The sequence below is a fragment of the Mustela putorius genome, unplaced genomic scaffold (assembly GCF_011764305.1).
Source record: "Mustela putorius furo isolate JIRA1106 unplaced genomic scaffold, ASM1176430v1.1 tig00000832_pilon_pilon_pilon, whole genome shotgun sequence".
Lineage (NCBI taxonomy): Eukaryota > Metazoa > Chordata > Mammalia > Carnivora > Mustelidae > Mustela > Mustela putorius.
In genome coordinates this window covers 6,930,918-6,953,624 of record NW_025421491.1, presented here as the reverse complement: position 1 = coordinate 6,953,624, position 22,707 = coordinate 6,930,918, and the positions used below count along the sequence as shown (strand labels likewise).

The 22,707-nt window shown below is 38.9% G+C and overlaps 1 protein-coding gene across 7 annotated transcripts in view; it reads right to left on the bottom strand.

Moving 5' to 3' along the window:
• The window catches only part of LOC101686001 (amyloid beta precursor protein), a 262,841-nt gene that overhangs the window by 54,142 nt on the left and 185,992 nt on the right, over positions 1-22,707 (bottom strand). For all 7 annotated transcript variants that reach the window (XM_045085177.1, XM_045085178.1, XM_045085179.1 and 4 more), the window contains 2 exons: positions 10,609-10,737; positions 9,624-9,723 (listed from right to left, as the gene is read on the bottom strand). In XM_045085177.1, the coding sequence (XP_044941112.1) occupies positions 9,624-9,723; positions 10,609-10,737 (229 nt within the window). The remainder of the gene's footprint in view (positions 1-9,623; positions 9,724-10,608; positions 10,738-22,707) is intronic.

Below are 22,707 nucleotides of genomic sequence, written 5' to 3'. Positions count from 1 at the left end.
TCGTCTCATTGCCAGTCTTTGTGGAAATGCATTTCAAAATTAATCTCAATTTCAATGCACCTCTATATCCAGGGTGACAGATCTACTACACTTTTTCTCCTCTTTCAAAATATAAACCTCGAAGGCAGCTGCTTGTGAAAGGCAAAATAACCAGCTCCTCTTCCAGTCTAAAAACCATTAGTTGTTCCCAAGACTCTGCCAAAAAAAAAAAAGATAAAAAATAAATAAATAAATAAAATAAAATCAGGACACAACTGCTGGAGGGTTGTATGCCAGAAAGGAGTCTAGCAGCCACCGCTATGGTCAGGCTTCACTCCTCAGTCATTTTTAGTTACTAAAAATTTCTTTTTTGGATTTTGATTCAAATGACAGGACCATACATTACAGCTGGTGAATTAAGAAGCCACTTGAGACCTGAACTGGATCGTCCTAGGAACAGGCAGAATTACTGCGGGAGGCACTGCTTTGAGCTTCACGCACTTGGTCGAGGTGTCCACACACTGAGACAGAAGAAAAATGGCACGAGAACAGACAAAAACTACTGATGTGTCACAGTCGTCAAGCAAAATTTTTGAGTAAATGGTGACAATTTGCTAAATTAATTTGCCTTGACTTCTAAGCAGTAACCCTCCTGAATGGGGTAAAAATGTAATCATTTCATAGTGGATATCCGTTCAAGTAGCTGGAGTGTTAAGACTTCATTAAAGGAATTACAATAGCAGTACTACCCAAATTGATCTATAGATCTAATGCAACGCCTTTTAAAATTCCAATGATATTTTTACAGAAATAGGGAGGGGAAGACCCTAAAATTCACATTGAAAGGCAAGGGATGCCAAACAGTCAAAATAATCTTAAAAAAGAACAAAGGTGAAGATTCACATTTCTCGATTTCAAAACGTACTACACAGTTACACGAATCAAAACCATGTCATAGTAATAAGACAGTTGTACAGACCAAAGGAAAGGAACTGAGAGTCAAGAAATAAATCCATGCATTTCTGGTCAACTTACTTCTGCCAAGGGTGTCAAAACCATTCAAGGCAGAAAGAATACAGTCTTTTTCAACAAATGGTGCTGGGACACTGGGCGTCCAAATGTGAAAGAATGAAATCGGATCCTTACCTCACACCACTAATAAAAATTCACGCAAAATGAAAACAAAAATAACTTAAAATGAATCAAAGATTTATTTGCAAGAGCTAAAGTGTAAAACTCTTTTAGAAGGAAACGTCGGTATCAATCTTTTGATCTTGGATGTGGCGATGATGCTTAGACATAATGCACAAGCAGTTACATCAAAAAAAATCGCTAGGGATGCCTGGGTGGCTCAGTGGGTAAATAAGCCCTTGCCTTTGGCTCAGGTCATGATCGCAGGGTCCTGGGATCGAGCCGCGCATCGGGCTCTCTGCTCAGCAGGGAGCCTGCTTTCCCCTCTCTGTCTCCACCTGCCTCTCTGCCTACTTGTGATCTTTCTCTCTCTGTGTCAAATAAATGAATAAAATCTTAAAAAAAAAATCGCTAAACTGGACTTCAGAGTTCAAAAATTTTGCGTGTTCAAAGGATATCAAGAAAATGAAAAGACAACCTACAGAAAGAGAAAATATTTTTGCATCATGTATCTGTTAAGTCTAGTATCCAGAGTATAATAAAGAACTCTTCCTATTCAATAATAAAAAGGGCAAACAACCCAATTAAAAAATAGGCCAAAGGTTTGAACAGATACTTATTTAGACCGAAAAACTAATCCCCAGGGAGCCCCTGCAAAGGACATGAAGTGAACAACGTGGTTGATGCCTGAGTCATCTAATGACGGCCAGTGTACACCCGAACTGCAGGAAACAAGATCAACATACCACTGTGAATTACAAGTTAATGTCTACAATTTGTCTGCCAAAACAGTGGAGGTTGTGCTTATTTCTTTAAATAAAACCTTTTGACATTCATCCTGCCTAGAAAGTATATATATATATTTTTAAAGTAGGTTCCATGCCCGGTGTGGAGCCCATTGTGGGACTTGAACCCACAGCCCCTGAGATCAAGACCTGAGCTGAGAGCAAGAGTCAGATGCTTGACCGAATGAGCCACCCAGGTGCCCCTAGAAAATATAATCTTTTCAATATTGCTGTAGGATTGACTTTTCCTTTAAAATTATGGGTCAGAAATACAGAAAAGAAAATATCTATTTGCCAGAAGGAAAATTCTAAAAATTATTCAGGAAAACTGCTGCCATTTTCTTGAGTCATTTACATAGTGATAGTTTACATACGACAAATTATGTATGTCAGCTTCGAAAGGCCTTTATCAAGGATGTCCACAGATCATCTGGGATGACACATACACTGCAGTTTTAGATTCAATAATTAAACTCCTAATCACGAAAAGGACAGCTTACACATCACATCCAAAAAAAGTATCGAGAGCTAAATACACACAAAACACTGAACTAGCCACTATGGACTTAAGGGCTGTAACCTCCTAAGAGATTTTGCAGACCAGCTGGGTGTGAGATATGAATTCACTGGTGATGACAGGTTTTATTTTGTTGGTTAGAAACATATTAACATGGCAGTCAAAGGGTCAGAAAGCTAGGGCACTACTGTTATAATATACTTTCTCATTTTGAAGATTAAAATGTTTATATGCAAGTTCACTTGACAATGTATTTATTAAAATAAGCATTTTGATGCAGAAAGTTCTAAATAGCCAAAGAAATCTTGAGAAAGAAGAACAAAGCTAGAGGCCTCATGCTCCCTGGTTTCAAATCAGGTTATAAAGTTCTAGTAGTCAAAAGAGCAGATATTGGGGTGCCTGGGTGGCTCAGTGGGTTAAAGCCTCTGCCCTCGGCTTGGGTCATGATCCCTCCCAGGTTCCTGGGATCGAGCCCCACATCGGGCTCTCTGCTCAGCAGGGGGCCTGCTTCCCTTCCTTTCTCTCTGTCTGCCTCTCTGCCTACTTGTGATCTCTGTCTGTCAAATAAATAAATAAAATCTTAAAAAAAAAAAAAAAGAGCAGATATTGGCATGAAAATAGACACATAGATCAATGGAGCAGAACACAGCCCAGAAATCAACCCACATACGTATGGTCAATTAATTTATGATGAAAGAGTCCAAAACATACAACTGGAAAAGGATATTCCCCTTCAACAAACAGTCCTGGGGAGACTGAACAGCCACATGCAAAGGAACAAAACTGGACCCTATCTTACACCACATATCAAAAAGAATTAAAAAATGGATTAAAGACCTGAATGTAAGATCTGAAACCATAAAACTCCTAGAAGAAAACAGTAAGCTCCTTGAAGTCAGTCTTAGTCTTATTCTAAAAGCAGAGGTAACAAAAGCAGAAGTAAGCAAGTGGGATTATATCAAACTACAAAGCTTATGCACAGGAAAGGAAATCACCACCAAAATGAAATGGCAGCTTACTGAATGAGAGAAAAATATCTGCAAATCATCTATCTAGTAAGAGTTTAATATCCAAAAAATATAAAGAACCCTCACAACTCAAATGCAAAAACAAAATATAAAAACAAAAAAATACAAAAGCCCACAAAAACAATCTAATTAAAAAATGGGCAAAGGATTTGAACAGACATTTTTCCAAAGAAGACCTACAGAGATGGCCAACAGACATGTGAAGAGATACTCCACATCATAAACTATCAGGGAAATGCAAATCAAAACCACAGTGTGATTTCACCTCACACTTGTTAGAAGCTAGTATCAAAAGGCCAAGAAATAACAAGTGTTGGTGAAGATGTGGAGAAGAGGGAATTTGTGTGCGCTGTTAGCAGAAATGGAAACTGGTGCAACCACTACGGAAGACAACACAGATGTTCCTCAAAAATTAAAAACGAGATACCCTACGATCCGGCGATCTCACTTCTGGGTATTTATCCAAAGAAAATGAGAACACCCCCGTGTTCACCCGCAGCATTACTTATAATGACCGAGACATGGAAACAATGGGAGTGTGAATGGCTAGAAGATACGGTCTACACACATGCACAAACACATGTACATACACACACACATATACAGTCATTACCTACAGTGGAGTATGATTTAGCCATAAAAAAGGATGAAATTTTGCCATCTGTCAGGATGGACCTTGAGAGCATTATGTTAAATAAGTCAATCAGAGAAAGACAAATATGATACGGTCTCACTTCTACGAGGAATCTAAAATAAACGATACTCATAGATGTGGAAAACAGACGGGTGGTTGCCAGAAGCAGGGGTTGGGAAGTGGACAAAATGGATAAAGGGGGGCAAAAGGTATAAACTTCTAGCCAGACGAGAAGTCATGGCGACATAATATACAACATACTGACTATAATTATTACGACTGTATGCATACTTAAAAGCTTCTTAAGAGTTCTCATGACAAGAAAAAAAACATCTTTTTTGGTCACTCTGTATAGGGACAGTTGTTAACTAGAACTATTATGGTGATCATTTTGCAATGTATACAGATATTGAATCATTATGGTGTATACCTGGAACCATTGTAATGTTTTATGTCAATTATACCTCAATTTAAAATAAATAAATAAAGAGAATGGGTCCATTCCGAAGAGCAACTGTCTTGCTAAGAGGGGGACAAAGATAATACATGTAGAGGCAGGCAAATAAACACTGGCCGTACCTGTAATTCAGGTGACTGCACCGGGGAACTCATGAAAAGGAGCCTGGAGACTATCATAAAACTAAAGGAACATGTCTTTGGTAATTTATGACTTAAATACTTAAATCAGCTATAAAATAATAAATATAAATAATAAATGGACGTACACTTCCTTATAAAAAACAAAACCAGTAAGTTGACAGTGGTAGTGATCTCTCACTTTGTCTTAAGATTTATTTTCTCCTTGATGCTCTTCCTTGACTAACAATTATACATAAGGATACTTAAAATTCTCAGTAGAAATGAATGTTCCATTTTGTTCATTTGGCAAATGCTATAAATATTCTATTTTAAACTTAGACTTCTTTGGATTCATTAAATCCTCAAACCAGTAGGATTGTTAGGGGCAGAGAATGGAAACACTGTCTCTGAAATAAGCATGCTGAATTTTCCCCTAAGAGTAGAGCATTTTATCAAGAGGCCATAGTAAAATTGTAATACTAAATTATAAGCATTCTTTCATGAGCTCGAGTTCCTTGATCTCCTGACACATATTTCACTCCTACCCCATTCACTGTGGATTTATTCAGCCAGAGACCTTTCCAACATCTGGTTTATAATAACGCATGTTTTTATTAATTTTGAAAGCCAAAAGAAAAAAAAAAAGCCCAGGGTATGAAACAATGATGCCTTGCTTCCCCTTTGCTTCCTCCTGCCTTCCTCATAAATTGGCCTTACAGCATTCTGTGAGCCAGCCGTCTCAGAATTGTGAACACCAATTTTTTTAGCCTTGAGGTAGCTGCAAAGTGAAACACTTTGATAAATAACCTCCGTGCTGATTGAAAGGGTAGAAAAGAATCCTTTTAGCAAAGATTTAAAGAAGATTACACAGGGCATAAAACCCCAATCATTTTGAAATAGCAGTTTGACAAAGCAAAGGGTGAGCTGAACAGAGATGAAGGGATTCTGCCTCTTGGAAGGGTTAAAAGACAATTAAAACAGCACAGGGGCATCGAAGAGAATGCATATTCTCATGAACATACTGATTCTATCACTTGCTGGATAAACAGCAAAGTCCTGAACAATTATTTTAAATGAAGAAGGGGACTCCCCCCCCCCCATAAATAATACCATCAGCCTTTTCTTGCAAGGAAACGTCATAATTTGCATGCAAATAACTTTTGTTTCTTTAAAAAAGGGAAAACATGAAGTAATATATGGATGTGCCTGGGAACTTGCACATAATAATTCAAACAGAACTGAAAAATTACTATAAAATAATAAACCAGCAAGCTCTCATAAAGCGAATCGAGCAGTTTTGATAATTCATACTCATTGGTGAAGCAAATCAAATGAACAGCCTCACACTCTGACAAGAAAGTAAAACCAGACAACATACTTAATAGATCAAGAATGTCAAAGAATGTGAATTGGGCAGATAACCAAATGGCAGAGGGTCATGGAAGTAGCACGGACAGATGGGAGTCCTCGGGAAAGCACCGTGGTGAGCGAGGCCGGGGCCGAGTTCATGGGCATCATCATAAATCCTACGGTCCGATCAGCCACCCTTTACTGTCCTTGCCAATTACACACCAATTCCCATTTTTGCCCTTCCTCTTTCCACTGTGCCTAGCTTATTCCCCACTTTTGTTCACAACAGAGAATTCTACGCTAATGGGAGCATTAATTTACCGAAGCAGATACAGTTGTGTCACTAAAGATACCAGCAGTGCCTAAGACTAGAAAAGACCCGTCATCTCAAGAGCACCTGTTACCCCTGACCAAATAAAATAAAAATAATAATGTATTAATATATATAAAATAAAATGATAATAAATATAATTTTTAAATGACCTAATAAAATAAAATAAAATAAAGTGACCTAATAAAACTGTTCTATTTTCCTGCAGATTTTTTTTTTTTAAAGATTTATTTATTTATTTATTTGACAGAGAGAAATCACAAGTAGATGGAGAGGCAGGCAGAGAGAGAGAGAGAGGGAAGCAGGCTCCCTGCCGAGCAGAGAGCCCGATGCGGGACTCGATCCCAGGACCCTGAGATCATGACCTGAGCCGAAGGCAGCGGCTTAACCCACTGAGCCACCCAGGCACCCATCCTGCAGATGTTTTATTGCATTAAACATGTCCTAATTGCCCACATTTGTAAGCACAAATTTCTACATAACAGGCAAGCGTTTGCAGGTACTTCCAGATTTTGCTATTTTGCCAGTGGATCCGAACTTCAGGATCTTCCCTGTTTGCACAAGACTCGAAATCTAAAGTTTGATTATATAAGAAAAATGCAAGTCCGGCTAGTGACACAGACTCTCTGAAACTATTAGAGTGTAAGACATAAACCAGAAGAAATCTGTGAAGATCCTATTTAGAAAGGAATTTAAAATAAAACAAAACGAAACAATAACCCCAACAACTTCTATTACAGAAAATTTCAAACTTTATTTATTACAAAAATAAAGAGAACACTACAGGGAACGCCCACTCTGCTTAAACACACGAGCACCCAGGGCTAACCTTATTTCATCTATATTCCTCCTTTAAAAGTGAGTTATTTTGGGGCTCCTGGGTGACTCAGTCCATGAAGCGTCTGCCTTCGGTTCAGGTTATGATCCCAGGGTCCTGGGATCGAGTCCCAAATCCAGCTTCCAGCTCAGCGGGGAGTCTGCCTTTCCCTCTCCCTCCTGCCTCGCCGATAGTGCTTTCTCTCCCTACCTCTCTTTCTCTCTCTCAAAACAAAACAAAATAAAACAAAAAAACAAACCCAAACCCCCCCCAAAAACAAAAAAAATTAAAATAAAAGAAATAAATAAAAGTGAGTTATTTTTTAATGTTCCTGCAAATGAAGAACAATGTAAGTAAGTAAGCTCAATCTAGAAAAGGCATTCTCCCCAGGGCGCTCTGTTCTCTCTCTCTGATACTGGGAGCTCTAACAGTAGGTAAATAGGTCTATTCAATGGACGTTCATTAAGGCCGACTTCTCTTTCCACAGGAAGTAGCCATTTAAAAAATGGAGGCAGGAAAGATTTTTCTGGAAAAGTTATCTTTTATGATTTGGTATCTAGTACATTTAGAATGACAAAAAATTAAAAAAAAATAACATGCTCTTAATTCAAGTTCTTAGTTGACTTTTGCTTTTTTGGTAAGGAAAAATTTCCACCTTCTAATTTATCTGAATATCCTCCCTGTCAGTGAGAGCTGAAGTTCACTGTATTGTCTTATTCTTGGGCATTCTGCAACACTCAAGATAACTGAATCACCTTTTGTTCCGTGGAAGTGTGACTCATTAGCGGCCACTGTTTTCACTAGTTATTTTGCTGAATAAAGAGCTCTGATAGGTTAGTGAGAAAGAGTCAATCATAATTACTGGGTGAGAGTGATATATTGGTCATTAACTTTCTAGTCCTTTGCAACGGCTTATTTCTCTATAGCTTGGTATTACTAACAGTATCTCAGTTGAAGAAACATAGGAAAATGAGCTTGTTAAGACAGGTATCAGGCAAAAATACATCCCTCTAGAAGACTTGAACTCCACGTCATTAAGAGTGATGATTTCTTGGGGATTTTGTCCTTTGTACAACGAATGGAGACTTTTCATTTACTTATTTGAAAAATATTATTTTAAATGTTCCTTACAAATTTCTACCCCCAAATTGAGGTAACAGGAATGTTCATTTCTTGTAGAAATGTAACAGAGTGGAAGATTAATTGGCAAGCCTGTCTTCAACCCATGGTACAGACTAAACACTCTCCTGACGATCCTCTTAAGATCTTGCTCAACACTGAACTCCTTCTGAACAGAAGTTCAGATAAAATATGATTAGGAAGTTCACACGCTTGAATGGCCCGAAGGATACTTGATTCTGTGTGTTAATACACATTAGAGCACAGCATCATCACCTGCTACACGCCAAATGTTTGACAGCCAGACAAACAACATTTACAGGGCAGTACTGAGTTAGAAAAAGGAGAGTGAATAGCACTGTCACGTTATGTAAAAACCAAGGTAAGGGGGGTTTCAGCCGCTTCAGAGGAGGAATTCCTGTCACGGGTGTACCCATCTACAACATCCGGGGTGTTCTGATTTCAGATAACCTGCATCCGTTTCCAGCTTGATTAACAAAGGCCAGGTCTGTTATGGAAAGGGATAGGTTGCTTATTTCCTGACAGCTTACGTACCAAATCTCTGGGATACGTACACTTCTTTAATGTTGAAAGATCCACTTGCGTAATTACTGCCAGTGTGCTTTTATGAGGTAAAGTTAAATCAATATGGGCATTTGGGGAGTTTGTGGAGACTTTACATTATGGGATGCTTTACTCCCTTTCCAAGAAAAACAAAAGCAGGAGAACTTCCTCAGATGAACTATGAAACGAGGCATGAGGAGGAGTTGGGAAATAAAAGATAGTGAGCATGCGATTTCAATTTCCTGGTTTTGAGAATCAGCGTAATTACCCAAGGTGTTACTGTTGAGAAAGGGGGTGATGTGTATACCAGACTTCTCTGTACTGTTTTTCCAGGAGTGTTTGATTATTTCAAAATAAAGTCTTAATGAAAGATGTGGGGGCCGCACATTTCATGACATTTAAACAACACAGCTCAGAGAACATTCATGGCTAGTGGGGGAGGGGCACCAGAGAAAGACACGTCACTGAATAGAACAGTAACTCTGAAGTCAGACCCGGTGCTGTGCTTTTGCTCTGCTACTTAGGAGATGTATGCCACAGACAAGTACGTTTTTTAAATCCTAAGTCTGAGCTTCTTCATCTGTAAAAGGGGGATACCATCCCCCTTGTGAGGTGATGATGACTTCCATCCCCCAGGAGTTTTACTATAGAAGGGAATCTGCTCTTTCTCCTTCCATAGGTCAGAATGCTCCTGACTCCCGCTGCAAACACACTCAGGTGGTCGATTTCTTTCTCCGACAGGAGAAGAATATGTTTAAATGCTCCACATCGAGAAAAGAGCTTACTTACCAACTTCATCCTGAATCTCCTCAGCCACAGCAGGCACGTTGTAGAGCAGGGAGAGGGACTGGTTCATGCGCTCGTAGATCACACGGAGATGCGTCATCACCTGCCAGAAAGGGCGACAGCTCCAGGTAAGCCATCTTTGTAACAGGGAAAAGTTGCTTTCCTTACCAAGCACTGCAGACAGATACAAACTTCCAAAATAAAACGGACAAAACTCTGCTGGAACTTGTGACCTGAAAGGTCATCCTATTTTTCTTGTTCTCCCATTCTCTATTTTCGAACTTTAGAGTTGCTTTAACTTCCCATTGTATTGTATGCTTGCAGCCATACTTACAAAGCCAACCAAAAAGAGCATTTTTGGTTCCGAATATTTAGGGTCCCTAAATAACCCCTAATGCTCTACATATATTTTTGTGCAAATTTTTCAAAAGATAGGACCATATTTCAATTTGACTGGAAATTTCTTTCATTCTATCTATCCATCCATCCAACTATCTTTTTACTTAAAATTCTCCTATTTAAGGTAATGTAAAATTTCAGATTCCCAGAGTTAGATCTCGTTTGTCAACCTGTGGGGATGGAAATAAAACCCATGATTACGGGGCCTCATTTAGGCTCACATTATCTCTAAGCCTTGTGGTAGCAGTGGAGTTTATGATCGCCTGTCACAAGTTAGCTGAACCAATTTTAGAGGTTTTGGCTGACACAACTTTTGTTGTCTTCACTTTAGTCATCAGAGTTTTAAAGGGTTCCTTAAGAATTGGCAGGAGAGGACACTTAAGATGTATGTATTTTTTATTTTCATCAATCAGAAAATGTCAAACCATATGTTGGTCTAAGACAAGCCTTTAGCATTTACCAGACATTAAAGAACTCTTGCTGTAAAGGTAAGTACCCACAGGAAGGCTGCAAAAACCTAAAGATCTAACTGAAAGGGCAAGGCCACTGGACTGTCCAGGCTGCATACAGCGACCCACTCTGCGTTTACCTGTGACCGGATCTGAGCGGCTTTCTTTGGATCCACCATGCGCACGTGCTCAAAATGCTTTAGGGTGTGCTGCCTGTCTTTCTGCTCGGCACGGACATACTTCTTTAGCATGTTGAACACATGACGAGGCTGTTGTGGGGAAAAACAAAACAAAACTACTTTCACTTTTGTGCAAACTACTACTTATTCCAGGAGCTGTGCATCAGAGGTCCCACGAACTCATTGCAGAACATGAAAGGACTGTGAATCACCTTTTTGCAATTCTCCCACTACTTTCTTAATGGGTAATTACTTAGTTGATTGGCTATTTTTCATTTCGACAAGAGCATTTAGCATTTGACATATATAATGACTGTCCTTAAGCAGCATTTGCTTTTTAAATGGCAGTATTCTGCTGCAGAGAGATGATTTTGGATCTGTCATATTTAAGTTAGGTCCTTCCCCGAATACACGGGGGCATATATGAGACACATTTCTACAGGCACAGTCTTCATGGTTATCTCAATGGTAACACTGCAAAAATAGTCCCATCGCCAGGAAGCATATAAAAATATAATAATCAGGGGCACCTGGGTGGCTTAGTGGGTTAAGCCTCTGCCTTCGGCTCAGGATCCCAGAATCCTGGGATCAAGCCCCATGTTGGGCTCTCTGCTCAGCAGGGAGCCTGCTTCCCCCTCTTGATGCCTGCCTCTCTGCCTACTTGTGATCTCTCTCTCTCTGTTAAAAAAAAAAAAAATTATATATAAAATAATCAAAATGAGAAAACAGACGAAAACTACTCATTTGTAGACCAAGGAGTAACTGATAAGCTTTAAGACACAGTATACTTTCCCAAGAGCAAGGCCAGTAAGAAACTGTAGTTATTTTACTTTTAAATTTAATTCAATTCTTTCTGCACCAGATTCTAATTCTTTCAGCAACAATTAAGTTTCTTTAGCGCTTCTATTTTTCTTCTAATTGGTTCTATTTCATTTTTAATCTAATAAAAAAGGACAAACACTCCTTTGTCTTAAATGATTCCATTGCTACAGGTATGCTACTATGTATGTAAAATGATTTCCAAAGGTACACATTTCTTCATCATGAAGACAAACAAACAAACAAATCCCTATGAAAGCTCATGTCAGACAAAAAACGTGGCCATTTGGGCAAAACCAGTTATTATTAGCTAGGTCACGGGCACCTTGAATGCTAGTTGGAAGGTGTGGAATTTATTTCCAGAGATGGTCTGTTGGGGGTAGCGTGAAGGCTGTAGTATTCTATGGGATGTCCCTCCCCTTCTCCTTCGGTTAACTTAGGGGTCACCTCCCTGACATCACAGGTAAAAACGGTATCCTTTTTTTGGTGCTCCCATGAAATGCTATGTATATCTCCATTATTGCACTTAACACAGTCTAATAAATTATTTATGTTTCTGACTGCTTTCTTCAACTGTAAGACCCTTAAGGGCCAGATTTGGTTTTTCTCAGGAATCACAGTACCCAGTGCCTGACTCAGAAAGGGTGACTTGCTTGCTTTATGCTTTCCACAGATGACATTCCTATACTTAAGAAAGCAAATATTCACAAGAAAATAAACCTGTGCTCATCTGCCTTATTTCTTTTACCCTACAAGAAATGTGCTTCCCCATAATTCCAAAAAAGGCAGATATTGCAGCTGGAAACCTAGCTTTTGGCAACACATTATTATAATTCTCATTTGTACTCTGAAATCTAGCTGAATCTACAAATCAGAGAATGACCTTTTAAACCCTAAAAGAAGAAAAGTAGTAAAACAGATAACAGTTGACAAGCTGTATCGATTATATTTCTATATTTAAAAGATGACTGGTTTAAAGGCAGGCTGTTATTGAATGTGATGGATCTCTTATATGAAGGATTGCGCAGGCAGGAGATGACATACCCTTGATCCTTGCTTGTTACTCGACAGCAAGGCCTACACAATTCTCCCTCTAGTTCTATTACAACAATACCTCCAAGGCTGGAGACAGAAAGGGTGACAACTAATTACATGTACATGATGTTCCTGCCCCTGACTGGCTGTATGTGCTTTCTTAGTTGCCCTATTTCACTTTTTTCCCTTGAAAAGGCTTCCCTGTTTTGAGGAAAATGGAATTTTTTCTTTAAAGAGATCACATAAGCAAAAACGCTTCAGTTCAACCTAAGGATTGCTTTCATCCTATCTGTCTGTCTCTCTGCAGCCAGTCACCTATGAATGTTCCTCTAAGGCTTTCCATCCTGAAATGATGGTCACGGCCAAGTGTGTGCAGCAGAACGTAGACTCCAGGCTGGCCTTGGCATTACATTAAATCTGAATCTCCAATTAAAGAACGGGGGGGGGGGGAATGCCTGCGTGGCTCAGTTGGTTAAAGAATGGGGGGGGGGGAATTTCTGATAACTAGCATCTGAGTCTCCCCGTTCCTCTTCTACTATCAGCAAAAACAGCACAAACTCCCACTTGCAAGTAACTATTTTTAACACCAATTTTAAAATGTACGTGAGAGTCCTCAAATTATCTAGGCCTCAATTTTCTTCTCTGTGCAATTCAGATAACAATATTTTTCATATAGAGCACCCTGAGTATTAAAAATATATATATAAAAAATATAAAATATATATATATATATAAACATGTATAAAAAAACATTAAAAATGTTCTGTGTTGGGGACCTAGGTGGCTCAGTCAGTAGAACATCTGACATAAGCTCCTCAGGTCATGATCTCAGGGTCCTAGGATGGAGCTCCACATAGGGCTCTCTGCTCAGCAGGGACCTGGCTTCCTCCTCTCCAATCCCAACCACTACTCCTGCCCTTTCTCTCTCAAATAAATAAATAAATAAATTTTCCCATCAACCTTATGACTAGGCTTTTAGGATAGATAAAAAAAGCACCAAGAAGCTAAGCTTGAGGGCTATGTGGCTTGTTACACAGCTAGTCACAGAGCTAGTCCTGGGATACAGTGAGAACAGGTAATCCAACTCTGGCTCTCAAACCTGGTGTCTTGATCCCCATGTGATCCTGCCTTTTAAAGAAACTCTAACAAGGACCAAGGTAAAGACAGTTCCAAAAATTAACTTACAGAGTTGAAAACAAAGCAATAACTGAGTGGTTAGAAATGAGCCTGTTCTAGGAGACCTTGCCTGAGTATCTAGTGCTTATATGTTCAGTCTTCGGGGACATGATAACACTCGCTCTTTCCACGTAGAGAAGACCATCCAGATTAAGCTTATTTACTCTCTCATCTGCTGTCCTTGGTTTCTGGCACTCTACTCTGGGGAGGTGAAACAGCAAGAGAGGACTGTCCTTTGGCAATCTGTTTAGGATTACTAGAAAATGATAAAAGGTATTATAGTTAAAAGTTAGGCTTTTGTGCCATGCTGTGGATTCTAGTTCTAAAGCCATCCTTCTCATCTATTAAGAAGGATAATTAAATGCTGAATGTGTTCACATGTGTAAAATCGCTTATCTTATTTAATACCAATATTTTCTTCATTTCAGAAATATATTCCTAACTTCCGCCATCAAATCCCTAGAGCTTGACAATGAAACGGTAGCACACCAGGATCTCATGATTCCCCAGGCCCTCACATGTTCCTACCAGGGAACAAAGCTCCTGCCAGGATAACGAGTCCTAAGAGCCCATTGTAAGCTATGACCTCATCAGTGTTTATATGAGCTCAGATACACGTGATGTGTGTGTCTAATACAAACATCAGCCTTTTTCTTCCTAATGCCTACGCCTCGGGACACGAGATAATTCAGGAACACATTACCATGAGCCTCAATAAATGAATTACATGGTTCTCCTTGGCTGATTTATTCATGCAAACACATTTCTAAGAATTATGCTTAGAAGTGGAAACAAAAATCAGATTAGCTCTTATGGTGGAGTAGGCAGATAAATCATACCAAATAAAATGGCAGTTATGTCTACACCTTGGCAACAAATATTATTTTTAGGTAACAAGGAAAAACAGGTAACATTTCCCTATGCTTTTATATTTTTCATTTGTTCTATGTTTAAAAAAAAAGGGTGAGGGCCCTCTCTTTGGTATATGACTCATGCATATTTCAATCAATTAAAGAAGTAATTGTTTTTAGCACTTTTAGCCAGAATATAGAATTACCAAGGCTTAAAACTAGACATCACTAGAGGTGTACCATATTCACATACTGTAGAATAACAGGGAATCTCTTGGGGCATTTTATTTCATGATGCTAGGGCAAAGATAAGTTGCTTAAAATTTTAATTAAAAAACATAGTAATATTCACAACAGAATAAGAGAAGAAAATGTGCCTGGGATCTCTACAGAAATGTATTCTCTTGAAGTAAATGGTATCACTGCTGTCATGATAGTTACAGTTAAGACAAGATTGTTCATGTGGTTACAAAAATGATTAAGAATTCAGTGGCTCAAACATATTGATAGTACGCAGAGTTTAAGAAACATGTTTTTAACATCTATGCATATACTTTCCATTATTCTCAAGTCTTTAAATCTTCTAGTAACTAGTAATAACGTTTTTTCCTGCCAAATTTCCCCTATTTTACAATTTAGATAGAGTATGTATTCACACTACCATCTGATTCTACTGGTATTGGATGGCTAATCTTATTATTAAAATTTATTGCAAAGAACAGAGAAAATACAAGGAAAAGATCTGCCCCAGGGGGGCTAATTACATCCAATCCTTTTTTATTATCACTATTGTTTCTGAGTGTTTAGCCCATAATAACAAAGTATCTATTTGCATCTGATCTGACATTTTTCATTTGGCACTAGTATCCCTTCACTATTCACACTGCATTTAAAACAATCATTTCAATAAGAATTTCTTAAAGGATTAAGGCTGGGTATTACTAAAATGATTAGACTTCTTACTAAAATGGATTAGACTTAATCTAAAATAGAAGATTTACCTTTGGAACATTAATCACTTTCCTTTCTTGGAACACGGTCATAGGCTATCTCTAGCCACTGGCACAGTTCCTGGCACAATTTGGTTGCTAAAAATGTTTATTAATTAAATTAATGAATAACCCAGAGCTGAATGTGATTTCACAAATAGTGCCAGTAGCAAAATATATCTTTTGTGGTATCTGAGTTGTCAATAAGCATCTTTCCACTAAGATGAATTCCCAATTTTCATGAAACATACTGATTTTCCAGCCCCACTTGATCTAACTATCCAGGGTGCTGGATTCCTTCAGGAAGCATTTTCAAACTACTATCAGTCAGAATTCACTTCATCAATTTCAAAAGATGACATAGCTTATCTTCTTATGGCTTGGGTTTTGATGTCAGGCTGATGTAAATAATTTTGAAGGGAATTTCATGGCTTTTCCCTATAAAAGACATTTTATTTTTATATTTTATTTTATTATTTTTAAAATATTTTATTTATTTATTTATCAGAGAGAGAGAGAGACAGCACAAGCAGAGGGAACAGCAGCCAGAGGAAGAGGCAGGCTCCCAGGACCCTGGGATCATGACCCGAGCCAAAGACAGACGTTCAACCAACTGAGCCATCTAGGCATTCCTATAAAATACATTTTTTTTTTTTTTTTTTAAAGATTTATTTATTTGACAGAGAGAAATCACAAGTAGACAGAGAGGCAGCCAGAGAGAGAGAGAGAGGGAAGCAGGCTCCCTGCCGAGCAGAGAGCCCGATGCGGGACTCGATCCCAGGATCCTGAGATCATGACCTGAGCTGAAGGCAGCGGCTTAATCCACTGAGCCACCCAGGCGCCCCTAAAATACATTTTTAAAAAAAATTAATTTACCGTGTTTCAAATGTATTGTCTTTTCATTTTTTTTTTTTTTAAATGCAGTTTCAGGGCCGCCTGTGGCTCAGTTGTTAGGTGTCTACCTTCGGCTCAGGGTGTGATCCCTGGGTCCTGGGTTAGAGCCCTGTACCGGGCTCCCTTGCTGGGAGGGAAGCCTGCTTCTCCTTCTCTCACTCCCTCTGCTTGTGTTCCCACCTTGCTGTCTCTCTCTGTCAAATAAATAAAATCTTTAAAAAACAAAACAAAACAAAAAAATAAAATGCAACTTCATATGTTTGGTACTCCTGGGCTTGGGGTCACACATTTAACTGATTCAATGTCAATCATGTCTGAATGTGTAGCTTTTAATTGCACAGTTCAGGTGGGAGGTATATTAAAACATGACTAATTGGCGCTATTGTTCCATTCTGTAGCTTCATTCTTGATCTGGAAATCAGGCATCTTAACATAATAGACACTTATGTCTTAAACCATTCCTGAGGAGAGAGAACGGTATGTCATGAGCCTTTAAAAGCCTTAAGTGTAATCCCACCGCGGAGAAGGAAATAAATGAATCACTTTATGAGGAGCAACCTAACCTTTCCAGGTCACTAGGGACTTATTCAGAAAGCCTTCTCCTGAGAATTAACTTGCATCCCAGTGGTTTCCAGCCCTGTAACTAGGAAAGATAATCACCTATCAAGAAAACGCAAATCTTGGGGCGCCTGGGTGGCTCAGTGGATTGGGCCGCTGCCTTCGGCTCGGGTCACCATCTCAGTGTCCTGGGATCGAGCCCCGCATCGGGCTCTCTGCTCAGCAGGGAGCCTGCTTCCCCCTCTGTCTCTGCCTGCCTCTCTGCCTACTTGTGATCTCTCTCTCTGTCAAATAAAATAAATGAAATCTTTAAAAAAAAAAAAAAAGAAAAGAAAAGAAAAGAAAACGCAAATCTCTTTCCACAAATAGGTGCAAAGCCATTATTTTCATAGTTCTACATCTTGGATTTCAAAAAATCTTTAAAAAATTTTTTTTTATTCTCAAAAAGGATTTTATTTATTTATGGGTGTGTGTGTGTGTGTGTGTGTGTGTGTGTGAGAGAGAGAGAGAGAGAGAGAGAGAGATAGAGAGAAAGAGAGAGAACAAGCAGGGGGCGTGGCAGGCAGAGGGAGAGAAAAAAAAAGGAGGGAGCCAGATGCCCGGCCTGACTCCAGGACCTTAAGATCATGACCTCAGCTGAAGGCAGACGTTTAATCCAGTGAGCCACCCAGGTGCCCTGGATTTCAAGAAATCTTAAGCATGTAAATGTAAAATGTATACATTTCTGTGCAAGTTAAAAAAAAAACAAAAACCACTCTAACGAGTTAAACCTTTTTCTGCTGGACATGGTCTCAGTTATGCCAGGTCATAGGGTAGCTCTATTTTCAACTTTCTGAGGAACCTCTGTACTTTTCCAGAGTGGCTGCACCAGCTCGCATTCCCACCAACAGTGTAGGAGGGTTCTCCTTTCTCTGCATCCTCTCCAACATCTGTTGTTTCCTGACTTGTTAATTTTAGCCATTCTGACTGGTGTGAGGTGGTATCTCATTGAGATTTTGATTTGTATTTCCCTGATGCTGAGTGATGGTAAGCACTTTTTCATGTGTCTGTTGACCATGTCGATGGCTTTAACCCACTGAGCCACCCAGGTGCCCCCTTATATGCATTTTTAACTACAGAAACCACATATGTGCTCTTCTGATGAAAGAAATGTGGATGGATTTTGTATTGAACTTTAAAATTTTAGCTCAACTCCTAGCTCTAAAGACGAACATGGCTGTGATCCAGAGGTTCCCATGGATGTTTCCCTGAATGACTTTTTTCCTCCAGGTTTTTTCTTTCAACAGTGGGGGTGCCTGTAAAATGCTAAAATTCTAAGGGCCAAAGTTTATTTTGCCCCTTTGGCCCTTTGGCCCTAGTGACTAACATGATGTTAAAAAAAAAAACAAAAAAACACCAACTCCCTGAAACCCATGTGTAATTCTGTGTGTGTCTGCGTATGTGTTTCTTGGGAGATGATCCCAAGTTGCTGTCTGTTCTAACAGGGTAGATGTCTGTAACAAGCCCAGCAGGTAAGGGCAGGTAATGACCCGTGGATCATTAATTAATGTGTTAGCATGCATTTGTCAAAAAAAAATGAAGTATTTATGTTTTCATAATGGGTTCTGATTTTGAAGGATGAAATGAAAACAAGACATCAACATATTAATCTGTACATGTGACCTATGCTGGAATGAGATAGGACATCCCGGTGCTGCATGTTTTGATGATATCTAATGAAGAGCTATTTTGACTTCAAAGGCAGTGATGAAACAGGGCTCTGCGGTGGAGCGAATCTGGTGATGACTATGGACTCAGAGGCACAGGACAGCTTTCACACTAATGCTTTTCCTACATGCTTCATCATTTTATTTTTTTTAATTTTTTTTTAAGATTTTTATTTTTTATTTTGAAAGAGTGAGAGAGAGCACAAGAGAGCTCAGTTAGGAGGCAGAGGAAGAGGGAGAGAGAAAATCTCAAAAGAATTCCACACTGAGCACAGAGCCCAATGTGGGACTGTGGGCCTCAATCTCACAACCCTGAGGTCATGACTTGAGCCAAAATCAAGAGTTGGATGCTCAACTGACTGAGCTACTCAGGCGCCCACCACTTCATAATTTTTTATTTAACTTAATTCAATTAAAAACAGAAAGCACTAGTGTTTCTGGTATATATACTTCCTGTTGGTCTTTAGAAGATCTGTCTGTTGAGCCTGGCAGAGTCAAAGCAAGGTAAGGAGGTCCTATTGAGAGGTTTCCTGAAACACCATACAAACCACTCATTATACGCTATAGGATTTTGCTCAATGAGTGCTGATTCTCCTGTTCTCTTTTCCACTTGTTTGTTACTGGGTCTGTCCTTAAAAGCCCTCAAGTCAACGAGTCTCCTTGTGCTCATCAATTTTAACAAATCTCAACTAAAAATAAATAGATGAATGATGAATGGATGGACAATAAGCATATACGGTGATTTTCAACACAGCAGTCTTTTTAGGTACTTTTAAGTACTTTGATGTACTTTCAAGTACGTTCAGATCAGCATTACAAAATTTTTGGTGTATTAAAATTTAGAGGGAAGAATGTCTTAAATATCTTGGGACTCATCTGTCTCAGTGCCTTCAACGTTAAGAACTAGGCAAATACTTTTTAACTTATTTACCATCCATTATATTGAGATTCAGATGTCCCATATTTACCTTGGCATGTAGATACATGCTCTCTACACTATTCTATAAATGCCCATATTTCCTTTTTTGACCCGAAGTGATTAGCAGAAAATGAAGAGTGGTAGGGAGAGGGGAGTTTGCAATATCACATGAAAACTTTTTAAAATGGGTAAGTTAAGGACCTCAATTTTGTACCCATTAATTTCTGTCCTTTATTTTCTCCAATGATTTTGCTGCTTCTTATTGAATATTTATTGCCCTGCTGTTAGAAAGGACTTAATCTCCATCCTGGGACAAAAATCACATTCTTTGATGATATATCTCACAAACTATTACATTAACCTTCTACCAAAGAATTTTACGTGGCAGTTTTCCAGAATCTCAGGAAAATTTAACATTTGGTCAAACTAATCAGAAATGAGAAAGGAAAGGAGGTTGGTGCTAAACAAAGTGCCAATTTTTTTCTTCCCCCTCAACCAAATGTTGATAATCTGAGTGTGAGATATCAGATATAAGAAGGAGACTAATTTTAGTATGAAGATGGCTGCCATCATGACACTGGGGAAAAAATATAACACAAACGACTGGCACACAGACAAGACAGAAATACATGAAAACATTTCCTAACTGTCACTTCCATGCAGAGAACGCTTCAAAGTCATTATAGTCAGGGGGCACCTAGATGGCTCATTAAGCGTCCTGCTTGAGATTCTCTCTCTCCCTCTGCCCCTCCCCACCATGGTCTCTCTCTCTCTATTAAATACATAAATCAATAAATCTTAAAAAAAAAAGGGATGTTGTCTAATGGGAGATTTAGAATAAGTATCTATAAAGACACCAAAAAATCTCAGAATTACAAAGAAATCTTTTGTAATTTGTCTCTCATCTTTTAGCACATTTCAGTTCTTGCTAAGTAGGAGCTCCTGAGTTTTTCAGGACCTAAGCCTTTTTAAAATTTCTTTAAAAAGATTTTATTTATTTATTTGACAGAGAGAAAGAGGGAGAGATTGAGCACAAGCAGGGGAAGCAGCAGGCAGAGATAGAGGAAGAAGCAGGCTCTCCGCTGAGCAGGGAGTCCAACGTGGGACTCAATCCCAGGACCCTGGGATCATGACCTGAGCTGAAAGCAGTTGCTTAAGCAACACAGGTGCCCAGGAAGCTTTATTTTAAACAGAAATTCCTATCTAGCCTTTAGTTTAACTGTACAGGAGCTTGCTTAAGGCTAAATGCTCTACAGATTGCAGACAATGTTGGCTAGTCAGGCAGTATCACTGTCTTCTCTCCATCTAGGAAGTAGAATCCTGACAGTTACAAAAAGGAAGGCTCAGATCACATTTAGCTCATCTTTCGTGAGGCTGTAAGTTGCCTTAATATGAGCTCTGAGAAAGTATGAAGTCAGAAGCACAGGTAGAGGTCTAGATTTTTAAATAATGATAATTTAATTTGAGGAAGTACTTGAGTTTGGTAGTGATCCATTGTCTGATACAACTCTGGAGAGGAATTTCACATTTCTCAGGGGGTATGGGGGGGGGCAGAGGGATAACTCCAGGTGCAGGAACCAGCTTGAGCCTGGTGGACTCCCATCAGTGAAGGCAGGTTGACAGTCTAGAGGGATGAAAGGCAGCTGGCAGTCGCAGGCAAGTGCCAGGAGAAGAGAGTTGCCCAGATGTACATGCAATGCCCCTTGAGAAGTAGCTAAGTAATAATGATCAGGGCATGCAAGTAAAAGAACCCAACCAAGGCCGTGGGGAAGGGAAAAACCATCCAAAAGGACTAGAGGCAACAGTGCCTGGTGTTCACACAGGTCAGAAGTAGCACCTGCTCTCACCATCCAGACAGGAAAACATGAATACCAGTACTCATGGTAGATTACTTGGTAGGATCCTAACCCTCCATATTGGAGAATAAGGAGCCATAAGCTGATAACCACTCTGATCCCACCGAACAAATCTTAAAAGCAAAACCTGAAAGGATCAAACTGTTTCTGAGTAATTTAACAACACTGCAGAACAAAGCTCAAGAAGAGAGGTATATAAAAGTACCCAGCACTCAATAAGGTAAAGTTCACAGTGTCTAACAGCCAATAAAAAACTATTAGGTATGAAATGAAGGAAAATATCACATATAATGAAAAAAAAATCAATCAAAATCGACCCAAAGCTGACATAGCTGTTAGAGGTTGCAACCAAAGGTATTACAAGTTACTATATATAATGCATTCCACAGGTTCAAACACTTAATAAACTTCTAGATATGAAATGCACGAGATGAAAAACAGCCAGATGGGGGTACCAGCTGATTGAAATCCCTATGGCACATCATAATCAAATTACTCAAAACTGGTGAGAAAGAGAAAATCTTCAGAGCAGCAGGGCTTAAAAAAAGAAGATAGAGGGCGCCTGGGAGGCTCAGTCAGTTAAGGATCAGACTTCTGATTTTGACTCAGGTTACATCTCAGGGTCATGAGATTGAGGCCTGTATTGGTCTCTGTGCTGGGTATGGAGTCTGCTCTGGAGTCTCTCTCATCCTCTGCCCACTTCCCCCCTCTCTTAAAAAAAATAATAAAAAAGATATATTATTTACAGAGACAAAGGATAAAAGTATTCTTATTGGAAACTACGCAAGTAAGACAATGGAACACCATCATTAAAGTGGCTGAAGAAGAAAACTTCATCCTAAAATTCTATACCCAGCAGAAATGTCTATCAAAAACGTAGGTGAAATATAGATCTTTTCAGATATACCCAAGCAAAAGAATTCTTTCCCAATCTACATGTATTAAAAAATTTTTTAAAGGAAGCCCTCTGGATAGAAAGAAAACAATTCCAGACAGATCTATACAAGGAATAAAGGGCACCAGAAATGGTAATTATTTTTTTTATTATGTAAAACTCTTTAAAAGATTACTTATTGTTTGAAAGAAAACTAATAATAATGTAGTATCGAAAACGTATGATAACAACAGCACAAAGATTGGGAAAAAGGAAAATGGAAGAATTCGAGTATGAGTGTCTTCTAATATACCTGAAATGGCATAATATCACTTTTACTGGTATAATATTGTGAACTATTAGAAACATTTTCTAAAACCCTA